This window comes from Panthera leo, chromosome D1, assembly GCF_018350215.1.
Source record: "Panthera leo isolate Ple1 chromosome D1, P.leo_Ple1_pat1.1, whole genome shotgun sequence".
Classification (NCBI taxonomy): Eukaryota; Metazoa; Chordata; class Mammalia; order Carnivora; family Felidae; genus Panthera; species Panthera leo.
Genome location: NC_056688.1, coordinates 26,005,245 through 26,021,155, shown reverse-complemented (window position 1 = coordinate 26,021,155; position 15,911 = coordinate 26,005,245). Strand labels below are relative to the sequence as shown.

General features: G+C 35.4%; 1 protein-coding gene across 2 annotated transcripts in view; it reads left to right on the top strand.

Annotated features, from left to right (window-relative positions):
• Positions 1-15,911, top strand: part of ARHGAP32 (Rho GTPase activating protein 32) — a 198,658-nt gene that overhangs the window by 37,695 nt on the left and 145,052 nt on the right. The window contains exons 3-5 of one of the 2 annotated variants that reach the window (XM_042904539.1): positions 2,383-2,474; positions 3,097-3,138; positions 3,512-3,596. In XM_042904539.1, the coding sequence (XP_042760473.1) occupies positions 2,383-2,474; positions 3,097-3,138; positions 3,512-3,596 (219 nt within the window). The remainder of the gene's footprint in view (positions 1-2,382; positions 2,475-3,096; positions 3,139-3,511; positions 3,597-15,911) is intronic. The other variant, XM_042904540.1, reaches the window with a different exon arrangement.

Sequence of the window (15,911 nt, the reverse complement as noted above, 5' to 3'; positions counted from 1 at the left end):
TTAAAATTTTTAGAGCTCTTAGGTAGTTGCATGTGTATATTTTATTTCATTTTGTTATCTTTAGAGTTTTTACCGTAAACACTGGAAAAGGCTGGAAACCTCACATTCTTTTTTTGAAATAAATTTTGCTGGATATAGAATTCTATGTTGACAGTTGTTTAAAAAAGCAACTGAAAGTACTCAGTCCAAATTTTGGTTTTCTTCTGTTTATTCCTGTGAATGTGATGTGTATTCTTTTTTTTTCCTTTGGCAGCTACTCAGATTTTATCTTTATCAGCGCTTTTCAGCCATCTGATTATGATATGCCCTGTGTAATTTTCTATGTGTTTATCAGACTCTGAATTTATGGAGTTTTCTGGATCAGTGTGTTTATAATCGTCATAAAATTTATAATTTTTTTTATCAATTATTTTTTCAATTGTTTTTTCTATTCTTCTTCTCCTTAACCCCCCTCCCACCATCCCAAGGGAAGGCATTTTACTCTCCTTTATTTACCATCCATTACATGTATGTTAAATGGCTTTATATTGTTCTATATGTCACTGAGACTTTTTTTCCTGTCTTTTTCTCTCACACACACAAACTAAAAACCAAATAAAAATTGTTTGTGGATAGTTATCTTGCTGTTTCTTTAAGTTCACTGATCTTTTCTTCTGCTGTGTCTAATACAGGCATACCTTGGAGATATTGCTGGTTTGGCCCCAGACAATTGCAGTAAAGTGAATATTGCAATAACGCGAGTCAAATGAATTTTTTCATTTCCCAGTGCATGTAAAAGCTATGTTTACACTGTACTGCACTCTTTTACTGTACTGTGCATTAAGTGCACAATAGCATTATGTCTAAAAAAATAATATTCTTACCTTAATTTAAGAAATATTTTATTGCTAAAAATGCTCCTTTGATGTGTGTTAGGGGATGATGGCCTTTCTAGCACAGAGAGCCTATATTCAAAATTGGGTTAATATTTTAGGTTTCAGTCTACCAGATAAAATCATCACCATTTACCAACTATGTCCAGTTACTCTTTTTTACTTTTATATTTTTAAGTCTGTTAATGAATAATTTACAGAATAGTGAAAACCCACTTTATTAGAAATTTTAATAAGAATTTAAGCACAGCAAACCTCTTTATGTCAAGTAAATTTTGATGCACAAACTTCATAAAAAATGAAAGAATATTGTTGCACATTATTTTAGCAAAATAAGGTGATCTAGGTTGTTGTTGCAAAAGACCGTGTGATAAAGTCTTTTCAGTTGAATGAATGACTAGAGGAAAATACCATATTTTCTTTTTTGTCCTTAGAAGTATGTTGTTCACTCATAATTTTTAAGTTATATAGTATTCATCTAGGATAAATACCCTCAATCTGAGTTGTTGTTTACATGATCAACGTCACCAAATTTTTAAAATCTAGAGCTAGAGTTACCCCTTGCCTCAGCACCCCAAACAACCAGTCTGTTCTCTGTATCTATAAACTTGGTTTTTGTTGGTTTCATTTTTTAGATTTTACATGTAAGTGAGATCATATGGTATTTGTCTTTCTCTGACTTATTTCACATAACACAATGCCCTCAAGGTCCATCCATGTTGTTGCCGGTGGCAGGATTTCATTCTTTTTTATGGCTGAGTATACACATCTTCTTTGTGAGTCTCTTCTTAATTCATTGTAACTGCTCATCCCATATTATTGCATCCTGTGGCACTGGCTCTAATAACTCAATTTTTCTGTTATAAATCATAGATGATATATTGTAAATTTGTTTCTTTACGATAGGTATTTGGATTTGCTGTTTATTTTGTCCAGAATATGGAGAACCATTTGATTTTCCAGTTTCTGGCTTTAAAATGATGCAGCTGAATGTGCCACTAGAATTAAGAAATCATGACTGTGAAAACTGGCAGACCAAGGGTTAAACTGGAAGTATGACATACATGTCACCTTCAGATCTTGGTGTGAAAAATGCATGTTGTGATCTCCTGATTATGTTCAGATTGCCATTTCAACTTTTCTTAATCATTGTAAGCTAGGTTATTTTTTTTTCCAGTTCCCTAGGGGAGATTTTAGTTTGTGTTGAGACAGATGATATAATAGCTGCTTTTGAAACTTGATTGTAAGAGTGTGATAATTCTTAAGATTCACAGAAAATTTTTCCTTATGCAGTACAGTTTTTAAATTAGGTGAATATTTTTTTTTCTTATTCTTAGTAATTAAAACTCAAGTGAGTTACAATTTTAAGAAAAGATTATTAAATCAGTATGCATTGCTGTTGGTACAGAGTCAGCAGAACCGTTAAAATTATGATCTGCTTTTTAAAATATTTATATTAAAGGAATAGTCCTAAATCCTTTGTTTTTATTTGTTTATTATTTTTTTTAAGGCAAGAGGAGCAGATGTCCCAGAGATTCCTGGAGATCTTGGTCTTAAGACATGTGGCAGCACAGCCAGTATGAAGGTTAAACAGGTGAAAAAGTGAGTATGATTTTACAGTGGGTTTTCAGTGAATTTGTATAAATGACAGTTTTTTAGTTCTCTTACAACTTTTATTTAGATTTCTTGGTAAATATGCTCTTACTGTCCACACATTAAATTATACTATAAGCCTAAATTATGACTCAACAATTAGTGGAATAGGTCTGAAGATTATCTGCTTGTTTAAAAATAGATTTTAATTTTGTCCTCGCAACAGCTTTATGTCATTGTCTGTTAGGGTGCATTTGTTCAATGGGAACAATCCAAGTGTGTCTGTCTCAGTGCCCTTAATACATGTTCTCATTCATTTAGAAAAATCAGCTTTGTCATTTGAGTTATGAGATTGCTGTATCTCAGCTCTGCCTTTGAGAAAGCCTGAATTTGATGCCGGTAGTTGGCTCTTATGTCAAATGTCTGAAGGTATCCATTTCAGTCTTTAACCAAAAAACCATTTCATACTTTCCCACTGAAGCCTTACCTACCTCCTTCCCCATCCCATGAAGTTGGCATTAAAGAACAAAAACCAGAAAAACCATCTTTTCACCCAGTAGAGTGTTAGATAGCTATGTTTTCGTTGTAAATAGAGAAAAGACAAAGATAAAAATATTCATTCTGCATCCAGACCCACCAATCCAGGACTGATGGGCTGCGACAACATTCACAGGTAAAATCTGGTTGTATATTTCATCGGGAATGCTGCTTCTGATCAGAAGTTGGCTCTTCACAGTTTTTATAACATTCACTGAAAACATAGATTTTCTACGGACATTGCCTTGGGTCAAGATTAGGAGAGTGTAGTGGTGCTTTTTAATTTTTTCTGTTGTTTTTGTTTTTGACCTGTGCACTGAATGTAATTTTCATTTGATCCACTGTATTTCTGGGAAGGTTTGTGTGGCTATTTGTGTGCTCATGCGCATGCGCTTATTAAATAGTTTTGCTTGCAAGAGCTCTTCAACACATTTTATTTTTCCCTTGGGCTTAGTTATTCTGACTGTTTCAGTATCTTGCGTCTCACTTAGTTATTTCATGTACTTCAGGTTACCCTTCACTAAAGGTCACTTTCCGAAGATGGCTGAATGTGCACATTTCCATTATGAGAACGTTGAGTTTGGCAGCATACAGGTATATTTGAAATATTTCCTATATACTGAATTAAGATATATCTATATCTGTATTTTTTTCTTGGTCTCTATTTTTATCTATATATGAGAGGTGACACTTAGAAGTAGTTTTTTCTATTGATGTCTTGTTGGTTGATGGGAAAACTTTTATTTCCTTCTGTTGGCAAATACTTGATGCCCTATAACTCCTATTTTAGGTGGAAATAGTGTAATCGAATCACTATAAATCTTAGAACTTCTATTAGACTCCTTATAATTCGCTATTGTTTTATAGCATGAAGTATTCTAGTTGTTCCCTGACTAACATTGGGTCATAGTAATGATGATTAAATGAGAGTTGGAGTGAAGTGGAGTACGGGGCAGATGTGCTAATAGAGTTTTATTATTTTATTTTATTTTTTAGTATTTTTTTCTTACTTTTAGGTATATTGTGTGTGTAAGTATATATGTTTATAGAGCATGTGCATGTATACATATATGTTACATACATATATATATATATGTATATTTTAAAGCCCAGGCTAAGAGAGAAATTACCTAGGTGTCCCTCCTATGTTGCACTTGCCTTCTCTACCCTAAAGATTACTTCTACCATGACTTTTATAGTATTTGTTATAATTTTTTGTTTTATTATCTGTATGCATTCCTAATCAGTATGGGTGTTTAGTTTGCCTATTTTTGAACTTTATGTACTTAGAATTATTCTAATCCATTCAGCAAATACTTACTGAGCAAGTACAGTGTACCAGGCACTGTTTTAGGTGCTTTGGCTATATCAGTGAGCAACAACCACAACAAAAACCGGATACCCATTCTTTTCTTAATTTTTTAAATTTTTTTTTAATATTTATTTTTGAGAGACAGAGACAGAGCACAAGCAGGGGAGGGACAGAGAGAGAGGAAGACACAAAATCCAAAGCAGGCTCCAGGCTCTGAGCTGTCAGCACAGAGCCCTACATGGGGCTTGAATCCACGAGCCATGAGATCATGTCCTGAGCCAAAGTCGGACGCTTAACCGACTGAGCCACCCAGGCACCCCATCTGAATACCCATTCTTAAAGCGCACAGAGGATGGCCAAGAAAAGAGCTATGGTAAAAAAGTAGAACAGGATAAGAAGGATCAGGGGTAGGTTGAAATATCAAACCTGGGTGGGCTTCATTATTGAATGTATTCTTTCTGCTTTCATTTACCATTGTGAAATTGATCCCTGTAGATGTATGTAGTTATAGTTGGTTCAATTTGTTCACTACTGTATATTAATCGATAGCATGCATTATGTTACAAGTAATTTATCTTCTTTTTCGTTTGTTTGTTTGAAATTTGGGTTGTCAGTTTTTGCTGTCTGTGAACGTTGTTGTGCACAAATCCTCACGCACATATGCAGGAGTTTCTCACAGTAGAATTTCAGAGTTCTACAATACCCACATGTCCAGCTTTACTGAGTAAAGCCAAGCTACTTCCAAAAGTGGTTGACAAATGTATACTTTCATAAACAGTAAATGTCAGTTGCTGTTCTGCATCCTTGGGAACTCTTGGTTGTTTGCTACTTGTTAATTTTTACTCATCTGATGAGGATGTAATTCTCTCTCACTGTATGTATTTGTAGTCTCCTGATTTGTAATGCAGTTGAACATCTTTTCAAATATTTGTTGGGCATTTGAGATTTCTGTTTTTTTAAAACTCTAGATCAGATCTTTTGTTCATTTTGTTTTACAGATTTGCTTATATTTTTCTTACTCAACCATGGGAATGCTTTACATATTTTGGGTGTTCTTTCATGTTGCATCCAGTCCTTTATTGTTTTTGCATGTGTAATAAAAACACTTTCTCCCACATTGTGGCATGTTATTTGACTCACTTTATGCTGCTCTCATTGTACAGGTATCATTTATTTTATTCTTTATTTTATGCATTTTATGTAGTTGTATGTATGCATAAGCCTTACTTGTACTTTTCCTGTCACATTTAAGATGTTCTCTCCTGCCCTGAAGTTATGAAATTATTGTCCTTTTCCTTTTTGTATAAGTTTCATAATTTTGACTTGAACGTTGAGGTTGCTTGGAATTTATATTTATAGTGTGAAAAAGAGTGATATTAAAAATCCCTGGTATGACAACCAGACAGAATGGATATTAACCATAGCCCTGGAGTGGAGTGCTAATGGCCTTCTCTTGTGCAGTGCATTGCCCCTCTAGTTGTATGGATCATTGGTGGTCTGTTATTTCAGTATTTTACTATGGTACCCACCAATCATTTCTGAAAGTCTGTTTTATTATTATTTTAAAATATGATTATATTAGAGTTCTCCAGTGATACAGAACCAACGCGTTTGTGTGTGTGTGTGTGTGTGTGTGTGTGTGTGTGTGTGTGTGTGTATAAAGAGAGAGAGAGAGAGAGAGAGGGAGAGAGAGATTTATTTTAAAGAGTTGGCTCCTGTGATTGTGGAGACTTGGTTAAGTTGAAAAATCTCAGGATAGGCTGAAAACCGAGGGAAGGGTTCAGGTTGCAGTTTGAGTGCAAGCACAGTCTGCTGGCTGAGATACCTCTTCAGGGGAGGTCGGTTTCTTTTTCTGTTAAAGAGTTTCAGTGGATTGGATGAGGCCCACCCACATCATGGAGAGTAATCTGCGTTTAAAAAATAACTTCACAGAATTATTTGGAATAATGTTTGATCTGAAGTTAATGTATAAAATTAACAATCACAGTCCACTCTGCCAACTAGGCATTCCTTAAACTGTACTTAATCTCTAATAAAGACAATAATAGGGTCCTGCTTCGCCTAACAGCATGATCAACTGTTTTTTATACAACCAAAAACATTTTGACCATTTTCCCAGAAGAGAATACAAAGGCCTTGAGTAATGTTTACTCTTCTTGGCATCCTGCAACTTAAATACTATGACGAAAAGTTAAAATATATTAAGTACCATGATATAAATCTTTAAAGTAACAAGAGAAAAGAAACCAAAGATGTTTGTTATGACACACACACACACACACACACACACACACACACGCATTTCCAGAGTAAAATAAGAAGGTAATACTCATGGCAATTATTGTGCTGGCTTCTGTAGCTGGTCATGTGGTTGTAGCTGGTATTATAACTACTTTCTTCTGCTTCTCGTTCTGTATTCCCTTTGCCCTAAGCAGTAATCTCAGTTGATTGTGGTTCTTTCCCTGGTTGGGTGACCCACACCTTCATTTTGGGTCTGGCCATTAATAGCCCTGCCTGAATTGGGTTCTGCTAATTTCCCATTCAGTTCAGTGGCAGGGCATGTGATACCAAGGGATGCTCTAAGGGAGCTTCAATATTCCAGATGTATTTGTTTTTATTTTTATTTTTATTTTTATTTTTACCTCTGTTGTAGAGTAGCAGTCCAATTTCCCCTGGGTAGTCAGGATCAGTCATCCCAGCTAACACCAAAACTCCCTTCTTTGCCTGCTGAGTTAAAAGCATTAGGAGCCCAAAGTGGCTGGGTGGCAGGCTTACTTCCAAGTCAGTGGAATCGTTGTTTTGTCTTCTGGTGGAAGCATTCCTCCTTTTGGAACTAAGACTTCTAGGTTAGCAGAGAATATATGATGGTAGGGACAGGAAGCATAAATTTTGCTAGTGAGTCCCTATGAGTAATATTGAGTGGTCCCACTCCCATTGCCACCCGTTGATTCCTGTTTCTCCAATCTGATTAGATTTAAAGACACTCATGACTCCATTTTTTTAAATATATTTTTTCATTGTTTATTTATTTTGAGAGAGAGAGAGAGAGAGAGAGCATGAGTAGGGGAGGGGCAGAGAGAGAGAGAGAGAGAGAGACAAAATCTGAAGCAGGCTCAAGGGTCTGAGCTGTCAGCACAGAGCCCGACACGGGGCTTGAATTCACGAACTGTGAGATCATGACCTGAGCCGAAGTCGGATTCTTAACTGACTGAGCCACCCAGGAGCCCCATAATGACTCCATTTCTAATAGTAAAGAGAGCATGGATAGTCAATGGTGTGATGGGGCAATAGAGATACACAAAATATCACCATTATATACTTAGAATCAAATACTTGTAAGCCACAAAGTTCTGGGTAACCATTTATTTGGTATCTTGGAGTATTTTTCCATACTGATGAGTAAATTGAAATTTTCATTTCACTCATGATTAGTGATGTTGAACATTTTTTCATGTGTTTATTGTCCATTCGTGTATCTCCTTTGGAAAGATGTCTATATTCAAATGCTTTGCCCATTTTTGAATTGATTTGTTTTTTGTTTTTTTTTTTTTTGATTTGAGTTTTAGGACTTATCTATATAACCTATTTGTGTCTTTTGATCTAAAGTGAGCATATTGGTGGAATGTATTTTTTTTAATTTAGCCTTTTATATCTATCATTTTTAATTGAAGTATAATTAACATACAGTGTTATGTTAGTTTCAGGTGTCCAACATGTTGGTTAAACAATCACTCAATGTTCACCACAGTAAGTGTAGTCACCTTCTGTTCACCCAACAACCTTATTATAACATGATTGACTATATTTCCTATGCTGTACTTTTTGTTTGAAGTATTTATTTTATAACTGAAAGTTTGTACTTCTTAATAGCCTTTATCTATTTCACCCATCCTCCCATCTACATCCTCCCCTCTGGCAACCACCAGTTTGTTCTCTATATTTAAGAGTCTGTTTGTTCATTTCTTTTGGTTTTTAGATTCCACACATAAGTGAAATGACATGGTATTTGCCTTTCTCTGTGTGACTTATTTCACTTAGCATAACACCCTCTAGGTCCATCCATATTTTTGCAAATGGCAAGATCTCATTCTTTTTATGACTGATGATATTCCATTGAATGTATGTATGTATGTAGGTATGCATGTGTGTATATATACTACCACATCTTTATTCATCTGTTGATGGACACTTGGGTTGCTTCCATATCTTGGCTATTGTAAATAATGCTGCAATTGACATAGGGTTACATGTATCTTTTTGAATTAGTGTTTTTGTTTTCTTTGGATAAATACACAGTAGTGGAATTACTGGATCATATGGTATTTCTATTTTTAATTTTTTGAAGAGCCCCTGCACTGTTTTCCACAGTGGCTGCATCAGTTTGCATTCCCACTAACAGTATATAAATGTTCCTTTTTTCCCATATTCTCACCAACCATTGTTACTTCTTGTCTTTTTGATTCTAGCTATTCTGACAGGTGTAACGTAATAGGTCATTGTAGTTTTGAGTTGCATTTCACTCATTTGAGTGGCATCATTAGTGATGTTGAGCATCTTTTATGTGTCTGTTTGCCATCTATATGTCTTTTTTGGAAAAATGTCTATTCAGGTCTGCCCATTTTGTAATTGATTAGTTACTGTTTTGGTGTTAAGTTGTATAAATTCTTTATGTACTTTGGGTGTTAATCCTTTACTGGATGTATCCTTTGCAAATACCTTCTCCCATTCAGTAAGTGCCCTTTTGTTTTGTTGATTGTTTCCTTTGCTGTGCAAAAGCTTTTTATTTTGGTGTAGTCCCAATAGTTTGTTTTCGCTTTTGTTTCCCTTGCCTGAGTAGATATCTAGAAAATTGTTGCTAAGGCCTATGTCAAAGAAATCGCTGCCCATTATTTTCTTCTAGTTTTATGATTTCAGGTTTCACGTTTAGGTCTTTAATCCATTTTGAGTTTATTTTTGTGTATGATATAAGAAAGTGGTCCAGTTTCACTCTTTCATATGTGGCTATTCAGTTTTCCATTTATTGTCTCCTTTGTCATAGATTAATTGGCCATAAAAGTGTAGGTGTATTTCTGGGTTGTCTATTTGTGGCTATTTTTGTTCCAGTGCCATACTGTTTTGATTACTACAGCTTTGTAGTATACCTTGAAATCTGGGATTGTGATGCCTCCAGCTTCAAGATTGCTTTGGCTGCCATCTCTGTTTTTTGATGATAGAGTTTAATCAATTCTATTTAATTACTGAAAAGGGAGGACTTATTTCTGTCAGTTTACTATCTTTTTCTTTTTCTGTATGTATTATAGATTTCTTTCTGTAATACAATGTATGCTGATTTAATTGGATTTTTTTTTGTAGTGAAATGTTTAAATTCTTTTCTCAGTTCTTTTTGCGTATATTGTATAGCTGTTTTCTTTGTTGTTACCATGGGATTACATTTAACATCCTAAAGTTACAATACTCTAATTTGAAATTGTACCAGTTTAACTGCAATAACATACAAAAATTCTGCATCCTTTTTGGTTTTAAATATCTTACAATTACATCTTTATGTATCGTGTGTCCAGAAACATAAACTAATAATTCTTTTAATGCCTCTTAAACTATATTGAAAACAAAGTGTGTAGTAATAAGCACAATACTAGCTTTTATGTGTAAAATTTAAAGAAAAACTATTAGTCTCTTAAATCATGTAGAAAAGATCCATAGTTACAAACCATTGTTACAGTGATAACTGGTTTTTATAATTGCACATGTATTCACCTTTACTGAGGTCGAATTACTGTCAAGTGTCTTTTCACTTCAGCTTGCAGGACTCCTTTTAGCCCTCCTTGCAGACTGGGTCTATTGACAGGGTGCTTCCTCGGCTTTTGTTTAACTGGGAATGTCTTAATTTGTCTCTCACTTTTGAAGGATGGTTTTGCTGGAGATAGTATTCTTGGTTGACACTTTCATTCTGTTTGTAATTTGAATATATTGGACTACTGCCTTCTGGTCTCCAAAGTTTCTGGTAAGAAATCTGATAATCTTATTGAGGAACCCTCGTATGTGACTAGTTGCTTCTCTCTTGCTGCTTTTAAGATTCTGTCATTGTACAGGTATACCTCACAAATATTGCAGGCTTGGTCTCAGACCACCACAATAAAATGATTATTGCAATAAAGTAAGTCAGATGAATTTTTTGTTTCCTAGTGTATAAACTACTTTATTGCTAAAAATGCTAACCATCATCTGAAATTTCAACAGGTTTTTTTTTGTTTGTTTTTTTGTTTTTTTTTTTGGAGAGAGTGCATGAGCAGGGATGGGGTGGTGGGGTAGAAAGAGAGAGAATATTTTAAGTAGGCTCTACACTCAGCATGGAGTCTGACACAGGGCTTGATCTCATGACCCAAGCTGAAATCAAGAGTCAAATGCTCAGGCAACTGGGCCGCCCAGGCACCCCTCAACAGGTCTTAATCATGGATCAGAGATCACCATAACGAATGTAATAATAATGTAAAATTTTGAAATATTGCATGAATTAACAAAATGTGACCCAGAGACACAAAATGAGCTAATGCTCTTCCAAAAATGGCACCAAAAGACTTACTTAATGCAGGGTTGCCACAAACCTTCAATTCGTAAAAATCACAGTATCTGTGAAGCACAATAAAATGGGGTCTTCCCATATTTGGCTTTAGAAAGTTTGATTATAATGTGTGTCAGTGTGAGTCTCTTTGAGTTCATCTTATTTGGAGGTTATTAGCTTCTTGGATGTTTATATTCATGTCTTTAATCAAATTTGGGAAGTTTCAGCCATTATTTCTTCACATATTATCTCTGCTCCTTTGTCTCTCTGTTTTCATTCCGAGACTTTCATAATGTATACGGGATGGACTCCCATAGTTCTGTTAGGTTCTTTCATGGTGTCACATAGCTTCCTGAGACTCTGTTCACATGTCTTCACTCTTGATTCTGTTCTTCAGATCAGTAATTCCTTGTCATATCTTCAAGTTGGCTGACTGTTTCTTCTGTGTGTTCAGATTTCCCCTTAATTTTCTCTTATGAAATGAGAATTGTAGTGATTCTACTTTAAAGCACACAATACTTTTTAATTCTTTTTTTTTTTAAGTAGTCTCTACAGGGGTGCCTGGGTGGCTCAGTCGGTTCGGTTAAGCATCTGACTTCGGCTCAGGTCATGATCTCATGGTTTGTAAGTTCGAGCCCCACATTAGGCTCTGTGCTGATAGCTTGGAGCCTGGAGCCTGCTTCGGGTTCTGTGTCTCACCCTCTCTCTGCCTCTCCCCTGCTCATGTTCTGTCTCTCAAAAATAAATAAATGTTAAAAAAAAATTTTAAGTAATCTCTACACCCAATATGGGGCTTGAAGTCATGACCCTGAGATCAAGAGTCACACACTCCACCAACTGAGCCAGCGAGGTGCCCCCCATAGTGCCTTTTTAGATCTTATGTCTCTTTGTTAATATTTCTATTTTGTTCATGTTGTTCATACATCACTTTCTTGGCATTCTCTGTATATTTCTTTAGTTTTTTTGGCACCTTTAAGACACTTGTTTTAAGGTCTTCTTGAGCCTGTGCCTTTCCCTGGTCATAATTGGTCACTTTCTAATTTTTTGCATATATGCAGTTCCTTTCTAATGATCTGGTCTAATGTCTGGCTTCTCAGGGGGGAAACAGAAAAATGAAGGAGGAAAGAGTACAGGCCTTTTAAATTTCTTAGAAGTGGCATCAGCTGGTAGATGCTTGCAACAGTATGGGGAGGTGTAACAACAATGTCCATCCATCTAATTACTTGCATCTCTGAGATCAGAAACAGCAATTAGGGACCAGAGCACAGACCCTTTGATATTTATAGGAAGAGGTCTTTTTGCCTCCTCAGTCTCCCCCAAGCTGTTCACAAGCTGCTCACAAGATGTAGTTCCTGCACGGTTGCCTCGGATGCTGAGGGGCTGGGTAGCTCCTACTGTGTTCGAGAGCCGAAATAGACTGAAATGAGCTGCAATTTACTATCCTAGCTTTTCCCTGGAAGTTGCAAGTCTTCCACAGACTCCGGAATTACAAAATAATTATATCAGACAGATTCTGCCAGCATATCTGTTGCCTAGATGGGAGATTACTAGTGCTTTCCTACTCTACCATTTTCCTAGAATCCTTCCTTATTTTTTCTTATAAATTTTTTAATTTTTTAATTTTTTTAAGAGTGAGATAGAGTGAGCATGAGTGGTAGAGAGGAGCAGAGGGAGAGGGAGAGAGAGAATCTTAAGCAGGCTACACACTGCATGTGGAGCTTGACGTGGGGCTGGATCTCACGACTGTGAGATCATGACATGAGCCGAAATCAAGAGTCAGACACTTAACCGACTGAGCCATGTAGGCACCCCTCTTTACTTATTTTTAATATCAGATTGACAGTATGTTCTGAGGAGAAAATAAGTATGAAAACTTTATTAAATGTGATTGGAATAGGTCATCAGCCTTATGCTTGGTAGCTCTGTATATCCCAGTAGGTTATTCAGACTGCCAGTTGACTCCATTGTTGCTTTTTAGTATGTCCCAAATGTGGGACATTCTGTCGTTTGCATACCTACTTTTTTTCACTCTGATCTGAGGAATTTCTCTTAGACTTCTGGATTTCTTGTATTTGTAGCTCTTTCTTTTCCTCACATATTAAAAATATGTGACTGCAGTAGGCCATAGTATCCTAGAAGATGTCACTGAGCTCTAAATTTTTTAAATCCAGAGAAAATTATGTTTAACTTCTAGACTTCCAGTGATAAAATGAAAATAAGTTTTTTTGATCTGATGTTGCAAATTCAGATTTTCAATTTTATGGAGAGTTGAAGACACAGTCGCTTATAAAATAATTGAGATAGAAATTACTGGGCCAGTAATTTTATTATCATATAACATACAGAGGAAATGCTCACGGTCTCTCCTTTGAATTCTAGCATTGTCTATCTAGCTGACTGCATTGCAACTTCACTTGGATGACTTGTCAGCATCGCACATTTAGCAGTCTCCCCTCAAACCTGCTCCTCTTGCTGTCCTGTCCATGTCGGTAAATAGTAAACCTATGTTTCTAAAACCTATGTTTCCAGTTCCTGAGGCTAGACGAAACCTCTGAACCATCTTGGATGTCTCTAATCCAAGTCCATTGGCAAAATTCTTGGCTCTTTCTTTAAAATAAACACAGGATCTGACTACACTCACCTCTTTCTCTCCTACCTGCTGTCGTCATTGTGGGGCCATTAATTCAATAACCTTGTTTGGCACAACTGCAAGGGGGAGTCTTTTAAATATAAGTCAGATCATGTCACTTTTTCAAAACCACTCCAGTTACTTCTTGTATTCTTCATGGTAAAAAGTCAAATTTCTTAAAATTTATGAAAAGGATTTACCAGATCTGCCCTCAACGTGTCTGACCTCATCTCTTACTTCATTTATTTCTCCTTCCCTAAGACACAAGTGTTCTGGCCACCGTTGCTCTTCCCCCAGGATACAGCTCCCTTCTTACGACCTTTGGACTTTTTTGTTTCCTCTACTTGGAAAACTCTTCTCACTGGATAACCATGTAACTTACTACCTTCCCTTCTTTAAATACTTGCTGAAAAGTTACCTTCTCAGAAAGAGTGTACTTTCTCTACATAAAATTATAACTCCTGGTCACCAACATTCCCCATCTCTCCCATAATTTATTTTTCTCTGTAACGCCACTCTCTGGCATGTGAACTATTATTATTTATTCTATTTTTTTCTACCTCAGCATCTAGAACAGTGCCTGACACATAAAAATCATTTGGTGAATATTTGTTGAATGTATGGGTAAATGAATTTATGTTTAAAAAATAAAATATGCTTCAAAAATACTTTTTAAAATATTTTGGGTTTTTCAACATTTAAATATTCCCCTTACATGATAAGAATGTATTCTTGGGGTACCTCGGTGGCTCAGTCAGGTAAGCCTCCCACTTTGGCTCAGGTCATGATCTGGCTGTTTGTGAGTTCGAGCCCTGTGTTGGGCTCTGTGCTGACAGCTCGGAGCCTGGAGCCTGCTTCTGATTCTGTGTCTCCCTCTCTGTCTGCCCCTCGCCCGCTCGCACTCTGTGTGTGTGTCTTTCTCTCAAAAATAAATAAACATTGAAAAAAAGAATATATTCTTTATGAGTGTGTGTGTGTGTGTGTGTGTATATATATATATATATCAAGTATAATGAATGATGACATTTACAAACACGAGTGAAAATTCCCTTTACGCGCTCTCCTGTTAACTATTATGTGCCTGTCTAGAATTCTTTATAAAATATATAGCAATATCTCCGTATTTCTCTAGCCATAACCTTGTATCCAGCTGTCTATAACTTTTTAAAAATACAGATAGTTTGCTACTATACATACTGCCTTGAAAGTTGCTTTTTTACTTGAAATGACATCTTGGATATATTTTTTCAGAGATTTGGATTTAGCTGATTATTTCAGCTATATTTCATTTCTTTTTGTTATTATACCATAATTTATTTGATTTGTTCCCTATTGATGGATGTTCTAGGTTTTATTGATGTGAGTATATGCATTAAAATCCTATTAGATGATTTGTTGGGTCAAGGGTATATACATTTAGAAAGTTGACAGTTATTGCTAAGTTTATTTTTGAAATGTGCTGATTTATGCAAGTTGTATATTTTTACATCATCCACCATTTGCACTTTTATTTATTTTTATTTATTTTTTGGTATTCCCAGTTATAAACTCTTTGGGCTGATATGTCACACTTTTTATTTCTGTAGAACTCAGCACAATCTTTCAGTATTAGGGGGCTCAGTAGTGCTCTTGAAGATATATCTTTGTGATGTTTCCTGTTAGATATGCTGAGGAGTCTGTCATTTAACAAACACTTATTGTGTATTGGCAGTATTCCAGACACCATACTGTATGTTGGAAGGAAAAAAAAATAGGACAACAGTATTCATTCTTTTGAAATGTTTAAACTTAAATGGGAAGACTGAAATATTAAAGGATAATTCTAACATACATTAGAATCAAGATATGTTACCTTGAAGTTAATTTCATGTCTTCATTTATTTATGCATACATATATATTCAATAAATACTGATAAATTAACTTTTTGAAGCATCAGAAAATGCTATGCAGAGGTGATGACATTTGGTGATATTTTAAAGGAGAGTAGAAGTTCTTTTAGTAGAGACGAGGGCATGATAAATAAAGACCAAGTCTCAAAAGATTATCCATGTATTCATCTCATCATCATTTATAATAAAAAGTAAGAAGTAATATAAATGCTCAGAAATCAGAATGGGTTACATAAATTATGGATTATTCGTACGGGGAAAGTCTATGTACTTACTTAAAATCATGTAGAATATTTACTGAAGTGGAAACAATATTCTTGTTATATTGATAAATTAAAGAGTTTCAACAGAGCATACTGTTTTTGTAAGAAAAAAAATGTAGACGTAAGTATAAAATAAATTGGAAGAACTTGTAGGAAAATGTAATGTTTATATTTCTTGAAAGAATGCTTTGGCAATAGAAAAATGATTTCTATGTTTGAAGCTTAGAGCAGAGTGGTGTGATTTTTTTCCCAT